At 42.3% G+C, this 26,172-nt stretch overlaps 1 protein-coding gene across 1 annotated transcript in view; it reads left to right on the top strand.

Annotated features, from left to right (window-relative positions):
- Positions 1–810: 810 nt before the first annotated feature.
- CCDC6 (coiled-coil domain containing 6) overlaps positions 811–26,172 on the top strand; it is a gene marked incomplete at both ends in the record, with an annotated part of 42,904 nt that continues 17,542 nt past the window's right edge. Inside the window, 3 exons of the mRNA XM_079536392.1 lie at positions 811–1,137; positions 18,361–18,510; positions 24,063–24,191. Coding sequence (XP_079392518.1) covers positions 811–1,137; positions 18,361–18,510; positions 24,063–24,191 — 606 coding nt within the window. The remainder of the gene's footprint in view (positions 1,138–18,360; positions 18,511–24,062; positions 24,192–26,172) is intronic.

Raw genomic sequence — 26,172 nt, 5'->3', positions numbered from 1 at the left:
TGTGACTTGCCCGCTGGTTTTCCAGGAGCCATGTCCAAGGGAGCAACGCTTTCCTCTCCCACTCCCAGACCGGAATGAATGCTGATGACAAATCAGTTCTGGAGGCACCGTGCTGAGGAAAGTCAGCATTCCCTGGGATTTATCATCAGTCGTTCAGTAGCCTCTGAAGGAACTCTTCCTACGTTTTGCCTCCCTGTACAATGAAAAGCGAGATCCCCGAGGAACGCTCCTTGTGTTATGTATATTATATATATTTGTTTCTTTATAACACAGGGGATTCGGTTGTTTCAACCGCGTGTAAATGAGGCTGCAGCACCGATCTCGTGTAAATGAAACCTGGGCAGCAGCTGCGTGTCAGCACCCGCAGCAAAGAGCCGCTGCGTGCGCCCGGCTCGGCGTTTCTCTGCCACGTACTCAGCCATGAAACCCAAGCTCTGCGTACGAGCTGGTAGACACGATTATTTTAATATTTAAACAACGCGCTCCACTTAAAAGCCTTTCCACGGGGGAAGGTTTCAGTCGGTACCGAAGCGGGCATCTTCCGTCAGAAGGGACGCTTCCACCCGAGGTCGCCGGGCTCCGCGGAGCACGCGGCTCCGCCGGCACACCGTGCCAGGGGCTGCTGCGCCCGCGGGATCCCCTCGGGGGCCGCCCCTGGTCCGGGCGTTGCGGCGGGCGGGTTCGCCAGGGGGCGCTGTGGCGGGCGGTGCGATCGGCGGCCGCTCTCGGCGCGCGGGGCGGCGGCGGCGGCGCGCGGCGGGCGCCGCCCCCTGCTCGCCTGGCGGCGCGGCGGCGGCGGGAGCGGCGGCGATGGCGGACAGCGCCAGCGAGAGCGACACGGACGGCGCCGGCGGCAGCGGGGGCGGAGGGAGCGCGGCGGGAGCGCTGGCGGCGGGCGGCCCGGCGGCGGCGGCGGGGCCGGGCGGCGGCGGCGGCGGCGGCGGCTCGGGGAGCGCGGGCGGCGGCAAGGCGGGCGGGATCGTGATCTCGCCGTTCCGGCTGGAGGAGCTGACGAACCGGCTGGCCTCGCTGCAGCAGGAGAACAAGGTGCTGAAGATCGAGCTGGAGACCTACAAGCTGAAGTGCAAGGCGCTGCAGGAGGAGAATCGCGACCTGCGCAAGGCCAGCGTCACCATCGTGAGTGCGGGCGGCGCCGCGGGAGGGGGCGGCGGGGCGGCACCGGGCCTCGGGGCTCCACGCGCGGCCGGGCCTCGGCCTGCCCCGCGCCACGCCGGGCCCCGCGCCGGCCGGGATCGCCGCGGGCACAGAGGCCGCCGGCCGTCAGCGGCGCGGCCGCGCGCCGAGAGCCTGGCCCTGAGCCGCCTTCCGCGGCCCGTGGCTGCGAAGGGACGGCGGGCGTCGGGCCCGAGGGCGCCCCGACGGGACGCGGGTTGCCGCGAAGTTTCTTGGAGCGCCGCTTCGTGCGGGGGTGCGAACGGGATGCGCGGCGGGGCCGCTCCGAACAGCCGCCTCTTCGGGCGGACCGAACCGCGAGAGCTGCGGGCGGCGACCCGGTGGCCCGAACTCGTTCTGGTCGTTCGTACCGTCTGAAAAGGTGGTCCGGAGCTCGCGCGAGAGGAGGACCGACAGCCGTGCGGGAGCGCGCCGCGCCGTCCCAGCTCCGCTCCTGCTCCCTTATCAGCACCGGCAGGATAAATGAGTTTATCTTCACTTTGCGGCGCTCCGAGGCGTCAGTCCTCGGCAAAAGACGTATGAAAATGTAATCCGCATGGCACGGTTTCCTTCCCCATCGGAGGGGCGTCTGGGGTTTAGGTCTGTGCTATCTGGAGGGACTGTCTGTGCTATCTCAGCCGTCAGCGCTGCTCTGGGTGCTGCAATGGCCACGGCTGGTGTGCGGGCAGCCCAGGCAGCTGGGGGGGATACGGACTTGGAGGTGGTGCCAGCAGTGCTGTGCCCTTGCTGTTGCGGGCAGAGCCGCAGTAAAGACTCCAGATCCCACCTGCGAGTGCTCATTCCCATCTGATGCTTTACTGACCGGCTCGTAGCCGTTCAATTGCTGAGCGGTTTGTTGCGATACGTCTAGCAAAGGAATGGGATCTGGAGCTCACGAAGGCAGACCCCTCCTCTGTTCCCAATAGCGCTAGCAGGATGTGGGCCGGAAGAGTGCATGAAACACAATACAGAAGTAATTTATTCAAGAATGACAAATATAGTGCCGGTTGGGAAAACGTGTGCTTTGTTAGTACTTTACGAGAAGAGAATGAGTCTTAATTAGGTAGCAGTGGAGTGCCTTCAGTACTGGAAGGGGCTAAGACATCTTGTCAGTCAGACATTTTCTCTCTGCCTGTTGGAAAGACATGGCATCTGTCTGAACCCCTGGTAGATGTATTGCTGTTTGTAAACAAGTTCCTGTGAACTAACATTCCTTTTGTGCTCTCTCTAGGGACTGATTACATTAGGTTTTAATTGGAAAAAAGGGAGTGTTTTTCTTAAATCTGAAACCATCTGTGTCTTTCTCGACATCTTGACTGAAGAGGGGAAGGTGTTAGACTTTCACAGCAACCTGTAGGCTGCCTAGAAAACCAGCGTCTTGAGCAGACACTGTTTTTGCTATACATAGTTGAGTGAACCACTCCTAATTCAGCAAGCAGCAAAATAGTGAATGCAGAGCAGGTTTGGGGTTTTTTTTTGAGCCACCGAGACTGTGCTGTGATTTACATAGTCCTTAATGTAAACAAATTTGCAGTCACAATACTTTGTTGCTCTGACTATGAAAGTGATCGGAGATGAGCGTTGTTGGAACGCTGAAATGTGTGCCATTTGCATGGAAATGTCATTAAATGCAAAGTTTTCTGATTTTCCCCATTGTGATGGTAAGCCGTTGTGGAGGTACTCCCACAGCCCTGCTCCAGCTGGTCGCTGGTGTGCAGTGTGGGCAGGGCTGTGCAGCACAGCCACTTCCTGCTGTAGGCACTGTGCTCTCACGTATCAGCTTTGATTTTTATCATTTGCTGGGGATGAGCTGTGAAGCATGAGCGGAACCGAGAGGTAGCCAGAACTGCAGGTGAGATGATGCAAGCTGTGTGCAGTAGGTGGAGGTGATGCTTCTGGCTGTGTGTCCCATCATCCCCGTGCCTTTTGCCACCCCTTCCTCTGAACTCTGTTGTGCTGCAGTGACACTGTGCTTTAAATAGTTCCCTCCAACTTCTTTTCTGGTTTTGAATATTTTCCCTTTTAGATTTACCGGATAGAAGGCAGTCTTTTTCTTCTTTCCTTTCGTGTCTGTACTGACGTACGCTTGTAAGATGGCACTGTTTTTGTTTGTGTGTAGAATTGTTGGTGTCAGTGTGAGCATGTACGGTTCAGGAACTGTACTATGCTTGCTGCATAGGCATCCTGATATTTGTAGTTAATCCTAGCATTGTAGGGTTGAAAATAATTGGTCAGCATAGGGGACATATGTTAAGCAGTGGTACTTGGAAAACTGATTGAGAAGAGGTGTTGACTTGGCAGATTTGTATGCTCACTAACTTCATAAAATGTGTAACAACAGATGCTGGTTTAATGCCGGAATCTGTAAAACTTGCTTGGTCTAAGTGTGTTTCCAAAAAGCTTGCAAACTCTGCTCATTCCTGCAGCCTGAAATGCAAATGGAGTTACACTGCTGGTCTCGTGCAAGGCTATGGTGTTAAATAAGTACACAAGATAATTTTATCTGACCTGCTGCTATTGGTAATTACCATGGGGAGGTACTCAGTGAGGAAAGTGTGGAAATCTAAAGTGTTGTCTGGAGTATGAGAGTAAGTATTAAAAAGAAATAGCTGAGTTCACGTCACTTGTTTGCATGTATTTAGCAATCTTTAATTATATGATTGCATTATATGTTTCTGTAAGATCGTTTTTAGGAAATGGAAAGAATGGTGTTCAGGTTGGGAAAAGTCTGAAAATCTGAGCAGCTGTGTGTTTGTGATGTGAAGTCATTACTTTTGGTTACAGTGCTACATACACTACCAGAAGAGGAGTTCCTGTATGTACTTCCTTCGTTTCTTGGTGAGAGGTCTGCAAGGAAATGTCATACATGGTGGACTAAGTCTGACACAGCACAACTTCTCTGGTGAAAGCAGAGTACGTGCAACCCTGGGGGGAGGAGGAGCACTCTCCCAAAGGTTGCACTGCTGTGTGCCATGGGAGCTGCAGTGCTTCAGCCAGGAGGCTGCACGCATGTCTGGGTCAGGGAGTCTGTCCTGAAGTCAGAAGAGCTTGGGTTTGTTCCTTTCATTATTTGATTTTCACCTTCCAGTGTTTGATGTCACAAAGTTGGCTCAGTGAAAGCCACGCAGTCTTGGAGCGTTTTGGTTTTGTTGTTCTTTCTACTTAACAGGCCTCATAGAAGCAGGCTGCTTTTCATTACAAAACCCGTTTCAGTCCAATTCCTGCAGGTACGTACATGCTTCCCTTGGTGTTAGGTTCGGTCATTTACCTCCCATGAGTTGGCCTGGAATAGTCCGGCATCTCCTGTAGCATCAGAGGAATAAAGTGTAGTGAGCCTTACTCTAGGGATTATTTTTTTCTAACTGGTGTAAAGGTAGTGGATTTGCATAGTCTTGATTTGAGAACATTCCTGTTGCATGGTGCCAGATGTAGCAGTTTTAATGCTGTAACACAGACTTTCTGAGAACAGCTTCCTGTTCTTCTACCCAGTTTGCTTTGCAGGGAAGGAAAGATCCTAGAAATCCCATTGTGAGGTATGTGGGTGCCCAAAGGAATATAGGTTGAGATAGAGAAGACTGATCCCGAACAGCGATGGTATGAGTGCCACTTGGGTGCTGCTGGGGTGAGCTTGTCATGTGCCCTGCTGTCGTGCTGTGAGTTCCATGATGCTCAGAGGCACAGGAGTTGGGGCAAAGGGCTGCTGTGCTGCGAGTTGCGAGCAGCAGTGTTTTCCTGGGAGTCTCTGCTGTCCTTGTCCCTCCAGCTAAACCCACACCTTGGGGCCAAGCACGACCTTGTTTATATACTGAATGTTAGCAGAGGGCAGCTGCGGCTCCTAGCTTCACAGTCTCCTGTGTTTCTGCACTGCAGTGTGGACAGGCTTCTGCTAGCTGGGAGAAACAATGGAAGAAAAGGGCTTACTCAGCTCTCATTTCCTTGTTTTAGTCACAAATTCTGGGGAAATTCATCGCTTGCAATAACAGACATCTCCTGCAAACAAGCAGGCTTTCTGTGACTTAGAGATTGGCAAAATCTTCTGTGGTATTGCAGAGTTGTTACAGTTTTCTTGGTAAACAACCAGATTTAGGTGCTGGAAATAGATGTGATTTTAGCATTTTGTTCTCAAGGAAGTATGTGGTGGGATGTGTGTGTGTTTGTGATCTGCTGCTGCGGTTCTTTGTGGAAAATGTCAGCCTGGAGAGGTAGTTTGGGGAAGTTCATGTGTATTGTATTGGTGAAAATCCTCTGCAAAGAGCGCTTTTGCCTTTCCTGCAGTTGGAACCAGAGTTTCAAAGCAGAATGCTTTTTCAATACAGAATGTGAATGGTAGGAGAAAAAGCAGAGCAGGCTGTATGAAAACACAAACCTCTGAAAGGTACTCAGCTAAGGGCAGAGGGAAGAGAGCGGTTAGAAGGTACAAAGTGAATCAAGAAAGTGAGGAGGTGAATGTTTTAGCAGAGGTAAAGTCTGTTATTTATGCTTTGCTTTAAAGTAGGTGTTAAAAGTGTGAAAAAGGGGGTTCTGCTGTTTTGTGGCAACTTCTGTAGGTGTAAAAGTGCTCTCACAGCTTTCAAATCTAACAGCATCATTCAGTTCTGGTTTTTGGCTTCTTGAAGACAACATTTTTGCTGAAATGAGCAAATTAATATGCAGTGAAACTCCAAAGTTTTTCAGAAAGAGCAGATGCAGAGGAAACGACTGTCTTGTATTTGAATGTTGTGTTTGCCGCCTTCTCAAGAAATTGAACTTCTACAGAAATCTGTAAAGGAAGAAGGAAGCTTCATGATGGACTTTGTTACTGTTCGTGACCCTTAGGTTAAGGTGATAAAAGCCATGCTGTTTGCTGCAGTGCTGGTAAGCTGCTAATGGGAAGGTGTGGTACCGTTTGCTGCTGCTTGATCCTTGTGCACAGCTCCTGGCACAACTGAAAAAAACTGTCAGGCTCTGAGATGCTGAAAGTCCAACGTGCTGGATCAATATGTTGTGGCTGTATGATGCACTGGTTGAGGCTGAACACGTTTTTCTGCTCCAGATTTGCCCAGCTGTTTCTGAGAGCTTCATTTGGAACTGATGGCTTTTATTTTTTCATCTTGTATCATCAGTCTTGCTCTGTGAGCTGACTGTTGTGTGCTGCAGCTAACTGAGCACAACTTGCAGCAGCACACGCATGTCTTTTCCAGGCCTGACTCGTACTGCTGCAGCACCACCTGATTTGGTGCTCGTAACTGCGGTGCCATGGTCTCAAAAAGAATGTTTTCCTCTGTTCTTGATTTTTGTGAGGCTCTGTTAGCTCTCTTTACAAAGAGATCCTAACACCATACATTTATTTCCCCGTATCAGTTTCACCGATGCTGCTCATGGTGGTGGAGGTGTTCTCCTCTGCTGGAGCCTGGAAGACCTTGTGGAGCAGTACCTCTGCTGCAGCATCACTGGTGAGGCCAGTGCTCCCTTCTCTCCACGTCCATTCTCTGAGGAGAATCCCTTATTTGTGGGGTTGGTAAAGAGTCTCTTTTTTAGCCATCTTGCAATTTTAGTCTCGTGGAGTTTGTCAGAAATGACTTAATGAAGAGTGATATGCAGTCGATGTTTTGATCAGCATCATGCTTAGTACATGTTGGTGTGAAATTGCATTAGACATTTCCCACTGACAAGTGTTTTTAAGGTCTGTAAGCCACTCTGGAATTCTGCCTGTACTTTGATTATTGCATTGCTGTCTTCAATACAGTCTTATGGGCACCATGCACATGTCTTATGCCTTTGCAGTAATCTTTATTAGAAATAGGCTTTGGCTGAAAGATAAATCTCTGCTTATCTGCAAAAACTTGTTCCCTATAAAACCACGCCAAATAGCTCTCCTAATGTTTCTGTCCTTTTTACAGTGAGTTTGTTTTCAGTATTGCCATTGGGTTGATACCAAACTGTGATAACCATCTATGTCATGCTTGCCTAGAAAGGTTGCACAACAGCTCTGCTTCGTTACCCGTTACTTTACTGGTGTTGCTTTGTTGAGTAATGGTGGAATGTCTTCAATCAATAGTAGTGTTGGTATATTGGTTTCAATTAATTTGGGATGGAAGTGAAGTAAGAACTGTGATTTGAGAATATATTTGGGAATTTTTAATAATGAAAAGTCCTTGTTGTTTCTGTAAGCTTCCTGTTGTGCGTGTGCAGTGTTCTTTTAAACAAACCTTCTCATCAAAGTGGTATTCAGTTCTGTGTCAGACTGTTTGTAGTGAGTTTTTCCAAACACAGCTTATTGCCAGGTTTGAACATTTACTGAGGCTAGCAGCTCTTCTTTCTTAATGTATCTTCAAGGACCGAAGCATTTTGAAGGAGCTGTTCTAGTTTCTTCTGCATTGTACACCTAACAGGTACACCTAACCGGTCTGTTTTCACAGAAACAAATATCCCTGTATGCTACACACCTGTTGCTTTGAATGGTAGGGTAAGGCTTTGGTCTTTTCTCCAGGTTCTAGCCCTGTTGCTAATCCCAGTTTTGAAAAGCTACTATGGACAAAACCGTAGAATGATTTTCAACTCCTGGAAGTTCTGTACTGCATTTTAGTTGCAGTTTTGAGCGTAATAGAGTTTGATTTTTATTGCTGATTGCAAAGGGTGAAGGAAATCTGACTGTTTAAGTCTTTCATTTAGAGTAATGACTTGGTCTTTGCTTTTCTTTCACCTGCAAGTTCATTTTACTTGTCTTTATTGATTGTTTCCTCCTGCTGCTGATATTGGCTTCAGTTAATATTGGAGTTTGTTCCTAAGCACTCAGTCCTGGGTGTTGGTGTGCAGGGGGCATATTTTCATCTGCAGACTGTTAATGCTAACACTCCTTGTGTCACATGGGGAAATAATACTGCTGTGTGCAACACAGGTGTGTTAAGCAGGTAATGATTTGCTGCTGCTAATGATTTCAACAAAAGATCGTGTCATCACACAGCAACTTATAAGATGTGCTTGGGTGGAATTTCAGGTAGAAACTCTAAGGCCACAGAATGCTTGCAATGGTGAATCCACGATGCTGCAAATAGAGCTGGTCACTGAGCTCAGTGTGTGAGATGCCACAGAAGGACATGATGCTAACTTCTCACTGTTCTTGAAATGTGCAATAGGGAGTAAGAAAGTGCTCTTCCAAAGGAGCAGAATTTGTCAGCAGAATATATCTGATGCACTGCAGCATAGCTTGCTAAGAGCAGCAGAGAGAAACAGTTGTTTGCTGCTCTTTTTTATGCTTGGGGGTAGGAGGAAGATACTGAATTTAGCAGCAGAGCAAGGGGTGAATCCTTTTTTGTCTTACTTGGAAAAAAAAAAGTCTGGAGGAGGAGAATGGTAGGGACAAAATGTACAAACTGCATCTTGTACAGGTTTTCATATCTGAACAGAAGGAGTGGATGAGGCAATGACATGTTCTGGAAGAGAGGCAGAAAATAAAATACAAAACAAGTCCCTATGGATCAGTAAGGGAAAATACTGCTGTGATACATTGCTTCCAGTGCAGCAGCCAGGGGGCATCAACAAAACAAGGCCTTGAGTTCATCTTCTTTAGCCAAGGCCTGCTGCCTGGCTGACCAGGGGAATGTCTGAGCTCTAATTACAGGGACTGTTATGGTCCTGTTTCAATACATGGAATGAAAAAAGAAGTAATGACGAAGGCAAGACCATTGAGGTACACTATTCCAAAGTAAACAGGCAAATGTCTAAGTCAGAAAGGCTGTAGCATGAGTGATGTGTAGATCGCACATCTGGGGGTTGTAAGAGCTCCTTGGTTAAAGTTAAAGCAATTTGCAGAAATGTTGAATCAGTGTTGAATTGTGACGTCTGTGCTGTAACTTTTTCAACTTTCCTGTTAAAATTGTAGGCTAACTGTTGCCTAAAGCAGCAGTCCTAGCAGTTCCCAGGAGTCATCCGCATCTTTGTGTCTTCTGTTGCTGCCACTGAGTTCCTGGAAAGAGGGCATTCCTTCAGCTAAGCTGGTGCTGGTGGTACAACCGAGGGAGAGACACTTGGCATAAGGCCTTGTTAACATGAGCTGCTTTTCAGGCTGGGGTAAGCTTTAAGAAGTAGATGTGCATCTCCTCAGCTGTGCTGTAGATCGAAGTGTCCTCGCAGTGTTTCAGCTGTCTGTCAGCTTTGGTCAGATGTTTTAATTCTCTAAATAGCCTCAGAATGTGATGTTTCTGTTTGTTGCCATAAAGCTAAGGATTTTTAGTTCCTTTATTGCTGTTGATGCTAACCATGATGTGGGTTAGCGGACACGGTGGTGATGGGTTGGTGGTTGGACTGGATGATCTCAGAGGTCTTTTCCAACCTTAGTCATTCTATGATATTTAAAAGTCCTACCACAAAGATTAAAAAAAAATATATAATTCCCACAATGACACAGTTCAGTTTTGGATAAAGATATAAATGATTCTTATTAAGTCAGACATGATAAAGTTTGATATTCAAAAGCCCCTCACGATGTTTCTTCCTGTCCCTTGGAGTTCCATTTCTACTTAGAGCAAATGTGGAAAGGACTTTGTTTTTGATTGTAGTGGAGGGATTGCCACTTTGTTTCCCTTTACTTCCAAATAAGCAGCAAAAGCAGTTATTATGACTTTTGCAAAATTTAGTTTTTTATCAGTACTTTTCCAAGAGCTTCAAATAGTGTGTTTTTCACATCTGTGACAAATGAAGAGTAGGAGTTTTCTGCAGCCAGCTTTGCGAGTAATCCATTCATTAGGTAAAAGCAATGCCCTCATAGGCCCTGAGGTGCTGGCTGAATCAAGATCTGCCATAACCTCCTTTTTCTTTTAAAAAGTGAGATATTTAACTGAAAGTTCCTGCTCTGAGGATGGAAAGATGGGTAGGCATTTCCTGAAAAATGCATATGGTTATTTCTCTGTGTTAGATGTACTTTTTCAGTTCTTTATGGGGTGAATACTCAAAGATGAGTGCATTCTCTTACATCCTGCAAACCTCTGCTCGTAGACAGGCAGAGCAGAGGGTGTAGATACTTCATCTTCCTCAGTGTCTTCTCCTGCACTATGTAATAGACCTGTTTCTTGTCTTGAAAGCCTGAAAAGTGATTGCACTTTGATGTATTATGGTGCGTGTATTGCAAGAGACCCAAAATATTTAGCAAAAAAAACTCTGAATCCACTGAGTTCTGAACACGTGTTTGTTGTGTTGGAATTAGAGCTAGTATGCATTAACTGTGGGATGGATGATGTGATGTGAGCTTTGTGAATGTGTGGGTTTGGAACAAGGTGTGATTAACATTGGTGACATTATGGCTTTTCTGGAAAGCCAGTGCGTGCATGAGGAATTAAGGGGGGTTTTGAAAGGAGTGCTCTTCAGAGGCTGGTTGTGTTATCAGGCACCTTGCTAGTGTGGAGAAGAACACGGCCATCCCTATGACTATGTAAGCTGTATTGAAACTTGGCATTATAAAAAGCAAAACCAAGAAGCCAACAGCAGAGGTTTTAAGAAAATGGCGAAGGCACTGCATGGGGGATGCTTGTGGTAGCAATGTATGGTTTGCCTAGAGAAGTGGGGTGGGACAGGATAATGCTTTGGCTGTTATCTACTCCAGTGAAGAAGACCAACTGTTTTATATCCGCATCTTTGCCCTGGCTTATCTGAGCTAGGAGGTGAAGTAGGATTGACACAGATGATTTAGAGGGGCTGGCTGCTCAGCCTCTCCTCTCTGTTTGCACTCCTGTGCCTGCAGAGAGAAGCAGCCGTGGCAGCTTCTAACAAAAGCATGCTGCGCTTGCACTTTGTGCACAAGCGTGTTGTTTTAAAACATGGGTCGGTGCCTGATGGCACAGATGTGCATAGCTCACTGAAAAGAAGCTGCTTAGTAAATTAGTCACCTAGTAGTTATTCTTCTGTTTGTTTTCTTTCTTTCTGTTCTATTCTTCTGAATCCTTGCTGTTTTTTGCTGTTCTTTTTTCTTTCACTGAAACTTTGGGAGTGAGCAACAAGGAGTTCTTAATTGGTCAGCAGTATATTTTGTGATTAATGTAGTATATTTTGTAATTAATACCTCTCTGCATCAAAGATAAATGGTGAAGTAGTAGAAAGTAAGTAGTAAAAGTAGTAGAAAAAAAGGCAAAGAAGTACTAATAAGATAAGTTATATTTTTGTGCCCTGGACATCTCATGCTGCAGAGTAGTTGGACCAGTTTGCAGCAGGGTTACATTTCTTCCAAGTTGTCCTACCGAGTGGTGGCATTGCTGGGATTCTAGCTGGTGTTGGTTTTTTGCTTTCTGAGCAGCCTGACACAACCAGATTGCATTTAGCTGGGGTATTTTAGATGCAAATCAAACATGAAGTCTATTTCTAAAGGACGATCAAGTCTAAGGGAAGTTCAAATGATCATGGAGCCTATGAAAAATAAGTTTAAAAAACCCAAACAAATAAAACCAACCAAGTCTGCCCCAACATTAGCTACATGCAATTGGATCACTTTCACCCCACTCCACCATTTCATCATTGCTCCATCCAGAAGGCTGCATGTTCAAAAACTCAGGCAGACTGAAGTACAACTACAAGTCTGGTTGGGGATCTGTGCACCTATGTACATGTGTGTCCTTATTTCATTTTTCAGCAGCTTTTATACTGAGGCTGAACAGATGCAAAACCTGTTCCACGTGTTTCTGTAGTCTATTTGCTTTACACCTATTGATTAACTAGAAAGCTCTTTACCACACAAGATTACCAAAAATTTCACCAATAAAATGGCAGCACCAGCAGATGTCTGAGAGTAAAGCAAAAACCTTTCAGTCATCAGTAGAGGGTTAGTAGGGAGATTTCAGGCTTTGGTTCAGTGTTTGCTTTGACAGTGTAACTTTATTGTCCATATTGGTTGTCTTTGTCAAGGCAGAGCTTCATGCTCGCAGAACAGAGTGTATTCCTGCTTGGTCATTCCTGTCTTGGCCTGTAGCTTCTGCTAGCTCAGCTTACAGCTCTTGTGTATGGGAGACCACAGTTGCATCCTCACGGTCTGCTGGGCTTCCACGTGGAGATGGCCAAGTGATTGAAAAATTCATACTATCAATATGTCTTTGGTGAATCCTAATATGTCTCTGCTAATCCTAAGCACTCCAAATAGGAAATATTGACATTCAGTTTACCTGTACAGCTGTGCTGCCTTTCCTCTGTGAAGCTTTATGCCCACGTAGTCTTTAATGACATAAGACTTGCATAACGGTGCATGATCATGGTTAAGCTGCTAGGTAAAAGTTATTTGAAGGTTGATACACTTTCTGGACCCTGTCTTGACATTTTCTTATTACAGTAGCTTTTCCAGGAGCTGCCTTTTAATTAACTATTTAAAGCCAGTATTTTGACAAAATAAACTCCCTCAAAGAGAACAGACCAATTTCTTATGCCTTGAAGAAAGCCTTTAAAATTATTTTAAAATTGCACTGTATGAATTATGAATTGCACATAGCTTCTCATAAGTTTTGTGTGATAAACCAAATGCATGAATATTATGTGTCACCATGTTTATGGAACAACTGTTGTCATAACCTTCTTGTTTCACCTGATGTCTTTCAGTTGCTGGGACTCTCACAGGTCAGCAGCAACCTGCAGAGGGAAGCTATTTTAGGCATGTAGAAGTCTGAAGTGGAATGCAATTGCATACCATCAGACAGTGAATGGCAATGCTCAGAGGCTTAGTGTGCGTGAACACTACAGAACTTCTGTCTTCAAGAAGGTAGTTGGTGTTGAGGACTAGAGTGTAGGTGTGTGTGTGTATGTGTATATATATATATATAGGTATTGAGTATAAAGTGCTGTTGTGTAGCTTTCCAAAGCACAGTATGGATGCACTCATCTTGAATATAACTGTGTTTTTTGAGAGGGTTGCTCATGAGGCTGCATGGGTGCTGTGTAGCTAAAAACATCTGATCACAGCTCAGCCAAAGCCTGGCTGGTCCTATTAAAAGGGGTGAGAGGGAATGAAAGGGAGAGAGAAGGGAACAGTATTTTAACACTAAATAATGTTTTTTAAGGCAGTTCTGTTTGTTGTGTTAATGTTGCAGGATATATTATGTTTAGAGTAGTTGAAGCTGGTAGGTTGAGGTCTGATGGTGATTCATTTTTTTCCTCTCCCATTTGTCTGTTTTGGAAGTAGCACACAATGGCTCCATTACTCCTGAAAATTTCACTTAAATGGGAAAAGAGGAGGAAAAAAATGAAAGGGGAAAGAAAGAAAAAAGAACGCAAAAGCAAAAAAAAACCAAACAAACTTGCTCTTCTGCCTGAAGTGAAAGTGAGGAAGTTATCTGGGGGGTTGCCCTACATAAAACAGGAAATCACACTCAAATCAGACCCAGAACTTGAGGTGCAGAACATGGCTGTACCCATGGGAGCAGTGAGCCGGAAGGCTGCAGAGGTATCTGGCTGTGGCACAGGAGGGCTTCAATGGCCTTCCTTGTACCCCAGGAGCCACAAATAGAGTGTGTTGCTGGGCAGCCACAGCAGCTGCGGCAGTGTGAGCCATCATCTCTGAGCTGATTCTTCTTCCATTTCTTGAAAACAGTCTTTTCCTTGCACATAGTTTGCAGTGGTTTGTGTTTCTCCTTGTCTGAAAGGCACGCTGCATGCAGTTTGGTTGTTTCAGGTGCTGCTGAAGGACTTGTAAGATAAAAAGCTCCAACCCAGAAGGGCTGCAGTGTGAAAGTTTCTCCTGTAAAGGAACAGCATTGTTTAACTGAGATAATTGTTGCATTTGTAGACCAGGAGTTTTCTGTATTATTTTAAACTAGTGCAGTAAGCATGGCTAGAGCAGTGTCTTGAGTTGACTGTGCTAGAGGAGAAGTATGTGCTACAGCACAAATGGGAAACCTAAATATGGTAATGTTTTGTGGGAAGATTTTACGTTTCTAAAATTGTGTCACTGTGCCTTACTGCTCTTTACACCCTGTTCACTTCATGCTTTCTTGTAGGATCTTGGGACAGGCAGCTTTCTGAAGAGGCAATTCTATCTCAGTGTACCGTGTGCTGCGCTGAGGTATCCCTCCTGAAGCTGCCCCAACCTTTTGGGCTATATTCAGTAGTGAAGATTGAGTTTCTGAGTGTACAGCCAGCGGATTGAATTGCTCTTCAGCTCCATCTGCAGGTGTATTTTGTCCCTGTCACCCAGCAGAAACTGCTCTGCATGGGTGAGTGATAAAGAGTCAGTGGTGGGCCTTGTCTTTATAGATAGGGAAACTTCAAGGATGAATTAGATCAGAACAGTGCTTGGTAAGCTGTCTCCAGCAAGATCCCCTGAAATCTTAGTGCTAGCTCTACTGCAGGCGCTAGCGAAGGCGGACGGTGCTTTGCCACCTAGCTCTCAGGCTGTATGGGGCTGACAAGCCTTTTGTGAAACATGTGTTCCTGAGACTGCATCTGAAGAAAGAGCTGAAATTAAAATGCAAGGTCTCGTTCACGTCATACCACTGATAATGTGGCACTGGTGTTCTCTAGGAAATAGCTTTCAGCTGTGATGTTGAACCTGCTTTTCCTTACCCTGCTTTGCAGTAATGGGAATATTTGTGAAACTTAGAGAAATGGTAACCTTGGAAGAGAAGGAAGTGTAGACAGCTGTCATTGTTATTTGGCTTTGTTAAAGCATCAGAAAACCATGGTTTTGCTGTTCATAAAATATTGCCACTAGGGCAGTGGTTGGAATCTGGTCTGATGCAGAAAGAGAGCATTCCACCAGGTGCAGAAGCTGCTGTGGGAGCTAGAAGCAAGCGGGCAGAGGGGAATCTAGCAGCGTGTGCTTTTGGCCTGCTAGAGGTACATACACAGGAAGAACTGAAAGCATAAAAATACTTTGGACCTAAACTCTTGATAGTTTATACTTCCACACACATGCAGTGTGTGGAAAAATAACTTGTAATGAGATTGTCTTCTTAGTAAGGTGCTCAGTTACTATGTAAAGTTTTCAAAAGAAATATGTCTTAGTTCTGTTAAAAACAGTGCACTGGATACTAAAATCAGAAGGATGGATCTTTTATAACACTTCACACCTCTACTCTATTAGTAATTGGGTTGTCGCATGCTACTGCAGTCAAAATCCCCTCTTTATTTTTGATTTTCACAAAGTAACATGATTGTCTTTGATGATTGTCTTAGACATGTGTGGTGTTGACTTCAGTAATTACAGATATCCCCTCACTGGGTGCATCCATGCAGTCCTCTGAGTTAGCCAGACCTGAAGTTTGAGACACAGCTGACAGGTGGACGTGGTTATATCTGCAGATCTGTGCAGCAAGGAGATTGCACCTTTCAGGTTTCTAAAAGCTGTCAGATCCAATGTTATAATTTTATATCACTCAGTGTCTTAGCAATTTGTTTTGTAAGGTGGTATACAGAATGAAGTAAATTGCTTTTGGCATTTATGGGTGTTGAATGTAATGTGAGTAGCAGAGAAATCATGAACTCTTTGCCCTCACTGACCCACTGTCTCTGATTTCCGTGCTCTTTCTCAGTTTTTTTGCTGATTCTATCAGGGGCTGTTTTCTAATGCAAATGCCTGATTTAGAGTCAGATTATTTGTATGGAAACTCTGCATGTATGTTCAGAAAAATATTACTGTGACAGTCTGTGCAGGAAACAGTGTGTGGGTTTTTGACTGTGGGCTAAATGACTAATAGATTTCAGGCAGTATTAACATGAGGGATTTTGTTACAGCCAAACTATCTCCAGCGATGAACAAGATAAAGGGAAAGTTTCAGAATGAAAGTATGTAGCTTTAGAAGAAATAGAGGAACACTCTGGCTTTTTATACCTTGTTTCATAACTCTAGTGTGGTTTTTTTACTTCATAGATAATGTTGAAATTGCAGACCACCAAGTAGTTTAAGTGGACGCCGTATTTAATTTGACGTATCTGGAACTTACATTCACACTTAGATTTGTATGCTTCTTGTTTGTTCAGCTGAGAAATATGATTTCAAAGGTTTTGATGGGTGCAAAGCTGGGACAGAACAGACTTTATGCAAGTTAGAAACAAAGACAAATCAAAGTAGATGCATCTTGAGTCTTTAAAACCAAGACCTTTCTAATATAATTCTATGTATACTTGGTCTGCTTCCTCCCTTTTACTGTCTTTGAACCATCAGAAAGCTGGCAGTAGAAATCTGTGCTGTGAAGACAAAGGAGGGGGATGACTTTGGAAGAGAACACATGAATTTTAACAATTTGAGGACAATGAACCTTTGCAGTTTGAATTGTTTATTCTGTTCTGACATTTCTGTGAAGGCATAAGATTGTTAGTAGCTCAAAGTAAAGCTACATTTATAACGGGATAATGATGTTATTGAGATTTTAGTCAGATCCCTTGTGTTGTAGCATTCTGATATGTAAGCTGACAATTTGGTATTTCTTTCAGGCGTTTGGGCATCTTTATGTTGTCCTGATGTGGCCAATGATAACTCTTAATGAACGTGCAGGAAGAGTGGTTCTCTGCCAGCGAGATGCACTGACGTTAGAGAGAAGGTGCTGAGCAGGACCTCATCTAATAAACTGTGCCAGAGCTTCTTTTCTTTCCTTATTATTGTCTTTTTCCTCATCTTGGGATTGTGCCAAGCGAGACGGGAGCTGGTAGCAGGTAGTGTGTAAGGGCCATGGCACAAAAGCAATGAAGATGGGAGAAGGCACTGGTAAGGATGTGAAGATTTGAAACAAAGAAGAATCAATTGAAAAGTTTCCAAACCACTGCTATAGATTTTATGATACTGGAGATCTGGGGATATTTATGGTTGTCCCTTTTATTCCACCAGCTTTAAAGACAGTTATGCTTTGTAAGTAAATTTTCTTGTAGGCATGAAAGGTGTCTCTGCTTAAGTAATTGCCTCTTGGACTACTAGGGAATGCATCATTCCAGTTAAAAGATCACTGACATAATGAAATCCTGTGAGCACTTTCCATTGTGCAGTATGTATAAAGAGATGATTATTCTGCCACATTTGGGGCAGAACATTATGCAAGTTAAACAGTTATACTTCTGGATCCTATTTCTTAAGGTTTCCACAGTCAAATTTTGCTGAAATAAAACTAAGCAAATCCTTAAGTACTGCAAGCTACAAGCTGGTATGATTTTATTAAACTCAGGGCAAATCACAAATCTGCAGTTCATGTGATATGGGTTTTATTGTAGGGACAGAGAAAACTCCTCAACACTGTGTGGTCTCATTTGTTGAAGGTTATGGCTTGGGAATTCTGTGTTTGTGTTGTTCTGTTTTTCTGGGCTAATTATGCATTGCTTGTGTAATTAGGAGTTGGCTTTACCCATCTGTAGCTGTGGGCTGTCATTTGCCCATATGAGTTGCCCTTTGCGGTTTTCTAGAGCAGACATCCAAAGATAACTACTATATTCTGTTTATGAAGTTTCTTAAGTGTACATAAAAAATCTGGAAATACCTGAATAGCAGAGAATGCAAAGGGGGGAGCGGAGGGAGGAGTTTAGTTGTCTTTCTTTGGAGCAGCCCAACTCCTGGCCCCAAAAGGGATCATCCAGAATCCGAACCTTTTGTCTGAGAGTGTCAACCAAATGCTCACCGAACTCCAGCAACCTGGGGCTGTGCTCATTGCCCTGTTCCATGCTCACCGCCCTCTGGTGCAGAACCTTTCCCTAAAGCCAGCCTGTCTCTCCCCTGACACAGCTCCAAGCCATTCCCTCTGGCCCTGTCGCTGTCACCAGAGGTGTACCTGCAGGAGAGACAAACACTGTGTGCCTCCCAGAGAGCAGTGCTACGGCTGAAGGGATCTGGCAAGTTGGCACAGTGCTGAATGCCTCACATCTGTGAGTTGGTTCATAATGGAGAACATTTAGAGAGGTGGCTGCAGTATTTTGTTTTTAGGAATAGAGAAGGTAAAAGTGGTTATCTCTGAATCGCTAATGTTTTTATAAACTTTAAGAGGCTAAGGAGTTCATGCATTTGGTTGAGGGAAGCCACTTTAAACCATCTGTGCAGTTTCCAAAGTTAAAAGATGGGGAACAAAAAAAAAAGGAAGAATGATGTTGTTCTGCTGGAAGAGGTAACAGGGCCTACATTCATCTCACTGTTCTCCAGAATGGACGGACAAGCTTTAATATGAAGGGTGGAGAAAAGGAATATTAAGACAAACAGAATAATTGTAGTTTTTGGTGTGGAAAGTTGCTTCCTTTTTTTCTTAAAACTTTGTCTTTATTTCACAGCAAGCAAGGGCAGAGCAGGAGGAAGAATTCATCAGTAACACGCTGTTCAAGAAGATTCAGGCTCTGCAGAAAGAGAAAGAAACACTTGCGGTAAACTATGAAAAGGAAGAGGAATTTCTCACTAATGAGCTCTCAAGAAAACTGATGCAGGTAAGTGGTTCCTTTTCTGGTGTTTCTGGTGTTTCTCTCAGGGCCAAACGGTGGCTGAGTTTTTGTTCTTGATAGTGTGAGGGCAGTCAGGGATGTGGTCAGGTCGTATTTGCAGTAAAGCTGACATCTGATAAAGTAAAGTACAAGAAGTACAGTGAGTGAAGGTTGGCTTTTGATGTTTTTTGTTTTTTAATATGTTATTGTGGAATTTGCATCTTGAAATGCACATTGAGAACCTAAAAGTTTATAGAGATGCAAAGCAGTAGATGTAACTCGTAAAGACGGTTAGTTAATTTTAAAAGTGAGTGAGATAGATGCTTTTTTTTTTTTTTTTTCCTCCTGGACTACGTGATATTTCAGTGAGTCCTGAATATTAAACTTTATATACAGAACTGTGCAGTGATGCTTGAAGGTTGCCAGGAAACTGCGAGTTTAGCCATATTTCTAACAAAACAGTTGCTTCTCTAGAATTCTCTAGAAAACTCTAATATGTGTAAGGTGCTGGAAGTAAAATAGTTTAAAGTGCTGGAACAATTTATGGCAGAGAAACACCTTTTGATTACCCACCGTGCGAATTTGTGGAGAGTGGGTGAGTATCTGTGGGAAGTTCTGTACACATCTGCCCTGTTCTGATAGGTGTGTAGTACCTGATTTTGGCCTCTGAGGAAGATGGGTCACTAAGTTAGGTGTGGTCTACTATGGCTCTTCTCACGTGATTTTGTACAAGCTTTGTCATGAAAAATTAGTTGAGTTTGAATAACCTGCCAGCATGTTGTAACAATTTCTTATATGCTGCAGTTGGAGATTTGAGAGGCATGTGTAGCCCTGCAGTTAGGAAATGTGTTGTTTCTAAACAACTTTAGAGCTAATCCCATTCATCTGAACCCCCTCTGTGCTGAAAACTCCTGAGACTTAGTTTAATGCCTAATATCACCTAGTATGTTGTCAAGTTAAATATCCTCTACCTTATATATACTGTTTCCCATTACTCTGGTTGAGGACTGATGAGAACATTTCTGAGTAAGACATTTGCTTTCAAACTCAACTTTAAAAAAAAAAAAAGTTCTCTAGTGTTCTTTTCTAATTGAAGATGTACATACTATCAAAAAAGCTTTCTACTAAAGAAAATGCTGTATTGAGCAGTGCTGCTGATTGAAAGGGCTATGTGGAAATTGGTTACAGAACCAGGTTATGTGGGGCCATGCTGTTATATTGTATTAAGCAAAGTAATGCTTTAAAAGTAACAGCATGAATTACACTTGATTTGGCTGAAGGGTTTTGAACCTATGTGGTGACTTTGCATGCAGGTAGCAGGTTTTCAGCCCTTTGTTTTTCATTGTTGTAGGGGTTTATGCATGGCATTCAGAGCACTATTGGGACCAAGATCCTACAGTGCTAACATGCTTTAAATATGAAAGCTGTCTGCCAGAGTTCCAGCTGCAGTGCTCCTCACTAATAGCCTAACATGAATTTCCCAGATCAGCATGATGTGTGCTGCTGCTGTAAAACACTGCTGTATCAGGTTTTCAGTGTTGTTCTAGGAAAGTAAATTTGAAGCACTCACTGCCAGATTGATTCTGTATGAAAGAGTTTTCAATAAAATACTATTGTCTTTCTGTGGCCAGGCTTTCTGATGTCAAACCATTGCTGGATGCTAGCTGTGTATTTATAACTGTGTGGCATTAGCATTTACTGACTTTACAAGCCTAATAGGTAAATGTATTCTTTTACCTGTTAATTTTCCTTGGGTTAACACAATTTTTGATTTTCTAGATGAAGTGCAGCAGAGATGAGGGAGAACATCCATATATCCATCTTAATAGATATTTTGGCGTAAACAAAAGCTATCCATTACAGTTATTCCTTGTGAAGTTTTAATAAGCTCTATATAAATCCACTACACTTTTCCATTTGTGTACTCCTTATTGTCATTTACCAGGCTACATCTCTGGAAAGTTTGGCATAATTATTTTTGTAGAGCTGTCAATTCCTAATCACTGGAGAATGGTAGTAATGTTTGGCAGAGTATCACTACAAGTGTTTTGATGGAAAATCTACTCCTGCAGCTGTGCACATGGGTTGTTGAGTTGTAGTTTTGAGATTTAAGGAAGTAAAATCACATCTGTTGTGAAAAGCCTGCTTAGAAGAGTAATTAATTTTTAATATTGCTTTAATTTATGAAGTCCATTATTCTGCACATTGTCTAGCAGTCCTTTTCAAAATCAAATACAGATTTTTTTTCTGTGTCTTTTATTTTGAAAGTGCAAGTGACTCTTACGTACCTGTCCTTGAAATGAAAATGTTGTGACTTCCAAAGATAATAGCTGAATTAAGGGTGAATTAAGTAAATGGGAAGCTATAATGAAAGGTACCCTGTGAAAGTCTGATTCTTGGCAATGCTTTCAAAAGTTGTAAGTCTGTTGACATAAGGTATTTCCTTCCTGCTCTCCATATACCATGCTTCAGCCTGAGGATGCAAATAAATAAAAGCAGTGCTGAATTATCAGAGTAAACTCATCTATCATGGATTTGATGTTCATCTGGATTAAAGAGGAGGCATGCTGATGGTGCAGGTTTGTTAATGAAAAGGGCTTTCAGCATACAGTGGAAAAGGAATTGAACAAATTTTGAAGGCTGACACAGTAAAAAGGAAGTGTTCAGCGTACGAGGTTGTAGTCTGAGGGATATTTGTTTCCTGGGTTTTATTTGAAAAGGGAACTTCAAGCATTTTTTTTAATGGCACAAGGCAGTATGGTAAAATATTATGGCAGATGTCATCCTATGTTGCATCGGGAATCATCTTTGTAGGGAGAATAGAATATTACTGTAGTTGTTTATGACTTACCTGAACTAATGCATGCACTCTTGTTGCTGCTAAGCTTTCTGTTTAAAGCTCTACTTCTCACTTCAAAGTATTTGCTGTCTTTGTTAACCTAAGTCCATTTTTGATCTTGTGTAAATGCATACCGTATTTCTCCTACGACTTTCATGGGCACTTCAAGGTCTGTAAGAAAGACATTGCGAAGGTGATTCAATCTAACTCATATTTTGCTTCTCCTCAGTTAGCAGTTATAGGTGTATATGGAAACAGTTGTTACTACCATTACATACAATGTAAAAGTTTGAAAATGTTTGCTTCTTTTCCTGAGTAAAGTCTTTATCCATGTGTTACCATTGAATACTTTCTCCTTGTTTCAGTCTTAGGGTTTCAGCATTCACTGGTTTGTGGTGGTTCCTTTTGTTTTCTGATCAAAAGCAGTGAAAGCAAAGGAGGATTTTACCCAAGTGTGAGTGATCACTGAGATGTGTTTTGAGAGGGCTATCACTGTTTTCTTCCTGCTTTGAATAATAGACATTTCACTTCCTGGTGTACTTACGATTAAACCCAAATAGAAAATATTGCTGTAGTAGATCTCTTCTAACTTGACTTATTAGCCTTCTGCTCAGCTAGAGTGATCCTCTGGCTGCAGTTCCTGCTCCCAAGATAAGGTTTAGTAGATGCTACACAGCAGCTACAGATCCAACAAGTAAGCATTATCAGTTTCCATGTGACGCAAATTCCATGCAAACTTTAAAAAATAATGATTTAACAAGCAATATTGTGCTATTGCAACTCAGTTTGTTTTAAGTAATATGACAACTGCATTTATATACAGGATGTGAGATCAAGAAATAGAACTTGTTAGGTTGGTTTCAGGTACCTTCATAGGGCCATAACAGCAGCCTGGCTCTCTGGAGTGCCTGCTAATGCCCCCAGTTCCTAATTTCATCTTAGCAGCATCTGGCTCAAGGCTGAGATTTTGGCACTGTGCCTTTTTGCACAGTTTATTCAGCTAACTAAATATAAGCTGATTGCAGTAACTGACTTTGGTTTTAATTTGTAGCTAGGCACAAGCACCTGGTGCTAGGTGGGCATTTGCACCCTGCCTGTTCTGTGTGTGCTTTAGCTGTCTTCAGTCTTAAACTTTTGATTCTCAAAAACAAAACCAGTATTTTGATTTAAAACTCTAAATGCAACTTTTTTTTTTCTAATGAAAATCTTTCTTAGTAGCCCTGCGTTTTCTCACACAAAAAGGAAATGGCTTCGTTTCTGACTAGAAAATGTAACAAGATTTCCTAACCATTCAATTAAGAATGGCCATGATAAGCTCAGTTATATCACATGAGTCCAGCTGGCTTCCTCAAGTGCATGGGAATTTCCATGTGCCTCAGGGGTTTGGGGGAAAAAAATGAATGGAGTGAACTCATTTATTTGAAAATTCTTCATTACGATTTCATTTTTCACATATTAAAATACTGAGAAGCCCTGAAAACACAGGTGAGCTCTAAATTCTTTGTGTGTTGCAAGCAGTTTCTGTTTGTCTAGTGCTCTCTCCACACTAAGATTTCTGCTTTAAATCTTCTGCCAGTCTATACTTCACAGATCATTTTGTCTGCAGGTTAGCAGCAAAAGAAGTTGAATTAATAAACTAATGAAATTCAGCTTGTTAGAAAATTATTTTTCTTCATTGTAGAAGTATAGCATTCTTGACTTGTGTCCATGACTATTAGGTATGTCTTCAGATGTTTCTCACAATGCGCTGTGGATATCTGTTGTCGTCTTACCATTCAAACCATTATTTAACTCAGAAGAACTGGCAAAGAAAGTAAGCAAGTGAAAAAATGCCTCCAATTTTTGTTTTATGGCCAGCACCACTGTCTTTTTGTGACATTTACTTCCCAGTAAGTCATGTCATGTACTCATGTCACGGTGACAGTCGCTCTTATCGGTAGGAAGGCTTGAATCCTTTTCTCAGGATTCCATTCTGATTTTGACAGTTAATACTAGAAGTGACTCTACTCCACACCATAATTTGTGGTTTTTTTTATTTCTGCCTTTCAGAGATTTTTGTTTTCTGTCTCTTAAAGATTTCTTTATTTTCATTGAAACTATTACATGGACACACACAAAAAAAAAAAAAAATGCTCTTAAGTATTAAGAAAACCAATACCATGGCTTTGTAATAACAGCATCTTTGTCATCATAATCTTTTGATTCTTGCTGTCACAGGAATAGAAATAAGATTTTTTCTATTATTGCACAGTATAAGATTTTTATATTGTTGCACAGTATTGTCAGTATTATGACTTGTATGAATTTTAAAGTTTCAGCTGCAAAGGAAGACATGCTAAGGCCTGCATTTTATGTTGTGAGTGCTCAAGATTATGCATGTAGATTAAAATTAATGCTTTTGTGAACATTGATGTATTTTTTCCTTTTGAAATGTGTGTGTTTTTTATATGCTGTATATAATGTGTGTATTTTGATTTGACTTTATTAACTATTCAGAAATGTAGCTTACTTCCATCTTCTTTATAAATTGAACTTTTTAAAATGCTCCTTTATGAAAGGCTGTTGGGTGGGTTGTGCATTTTGAAGTCTTTTCAGGAGAATCATCAGTAGAGAATTTAATGTTCAGTATGAATCAACATGTAAAAATAAAAGTATAAATGTAGCATAATGTTTCATATTTCTGTGTGTTTAAAATATTTCATGTGTCCTGAATTTTTAGCTACAGCATGAGAAAGCTGAGCTGGAGCAGCATCTAGAGCAGGAACAGGAATTTCAAGTGAACAAACTGATGAAGAAGATTAAAAAACTGGAAAATGATACGATTTCAAAACAGCTCACCCTGGAACAGGTAATGCATTCCTTTTGGAGTTGTATGGCTGTAAAACAAGAAGGGATTCAAAAAGTATCTTCTTATTTTTTATTAGATTCGAATTTCTTTTTAAATCTTTAGGAAATTGGGCAATATCAAGAATATGTATATTTAAAAAAAAAAAAAAAGGGGGGATTTTCTTGCAGTCAAAGCAATAAATTATTCACAGAAATTATTAGGAAAATTTGTTTCGTTTTTTTTCCCATGGCCTTTATAGCTCTTAGTGCCCTTAATGCAGACCTTAATGTCTGCTGGATAAGCTGTAATTATTTCGCAAAAGTAATTTACTTTTTTTATAAGTTATGCTTCCTGTTGCTGTTTGTCAACTTGCACTATCGTGCAGCTATTGAGGACTGCCTCTTCTTTTAGCAGTTAAGTGTGGTAGTAAACCACATATATGTGGTATACTTGTACTGTGGGTCACCATTTTGTGGTACCTTGGGTAGCACAGTACTCAAATGTCAGCTGTGTGTAAACTCACAAAGATTTGAGATTAAGCTACGTTCAACTCCCTTTCCCCCTAGAGAGAGATTACAGGTGAAAACTCCGCTAGTTTCCACCTTGTTTCCACTGGAAATTGTCTGCTCCTATCCTGCTGAATTTTAGGCATGTGCATCCAAGCATCTGACTGGCTTTAGGAGGAATCTTTTTGACTGAAGGACAGACTGATGAAAAAATACACACTTGTTAAAGAACTTCAGTTTTCCTAACTTGTGAAACTCCAGCAATTTTGAGTGGTGTAAATATTGTATGTTATTCGTGAGACTTTGCTTGCTATTCTCAGACACGTAAATCTTGTGCTACTGGTCATCTGAAATTTTAGTAGTTTTTTGACTTTCATATTTCATTTGGCATCATAGACTACTTAATTAATAGCTATCTTAATGATGAAATGAATTTTCTCAATTCTTATGTTAACATTCTATGCAAAGAGATCTATGAAATAAATGTATAAAGGTAGGAAGCTGGAGTTGCCAGCAAATCCTGAAGCTGCGTGTAAATTAATGAGGCTGAACTAACTCTCTTAGCCACAAGGTGGTGGTGATGGCCGCATAATAAAAACTGCAGTGAATGCAAAGATTACAAATTAAGCTGCATACTCCAAACTTAGTTTCATAGAATCATAGAATGGCCTGGGTTGAAAAGGTTTCAACTCCCCTGCTGTGTGCAGGGTTGCCCGGAGCCATATCTAGCTTTGCCTTGAATGGCTCCAGGGATGGGGCATTAAGCTGGGTTAGCCTTTGAAATATTAGAATGAGGCACAGCTGGAAGCTCAGTGGTATTTATTTTTGCATCATTGTGCTGGGCAAACAGACATGTGAAATGATAACATTTGGAACTTTTTGCTATGTTGGAATATCAACAGTAGATATCTTTAAAAAAATGTGAAAGCTTAGCAGTGAATTTGCTTATATGTTGGTGTTATCAGGTCTTTCTCTCAAATATGTGACCTTGTAAGCTTACTTTGATTATGAAGGTGTTCTAATAGGCTTCTGGTCTTACTTTGAATTTCCATGTATTTTTAAATGTCATCCAATACAATAAAATAGAAAAAAAATCTCATATTCGATCTTTATGCTTTCTTGCAACACTGTTTTATCTAGTAAGAAGCAACCAAAAATTGTGAGCAGAGCAGTTATGCCTTTATTGTGCAAATAGAAAATAAAGGAGAGGAGACTTACACATCTTCAACAAGAGCGCTGTTAAACAGGACTTGGAACAAGTATTTCAGGAATGCTTTGAACGTAGTGTGCTAGAACTGTATTGCTTGCAACTTTATCTTCACTAGATCTATCACTGCAACCAATGATCAGACAGTTAGAACAAAATTAATTATCCATTAATTACTTTCCTTAAAATATGGAATAATGTGAATTAGCTGTGCTTTGATTCCTTTTTCATCTGCTTTCTCTCATCCGACCAGCTTGTAGCACCTTAAGTAGCTGGTCTGTAGCAGTGA

This window comes from Tetrao urogallus, assembly GCF_951394365.1.
Source record: "Tetrao urogallus genome assembly, chromosome: 5".
Lineage (NCBI taxonomy): Eukaryota > Metazoa > Chordata > Aves > Galliformes > Phasianidae > Tetrao > Tetrao urogallus.
This window is presented reverse-complemented; position numbering and strand designations above follow the sequence as displayed.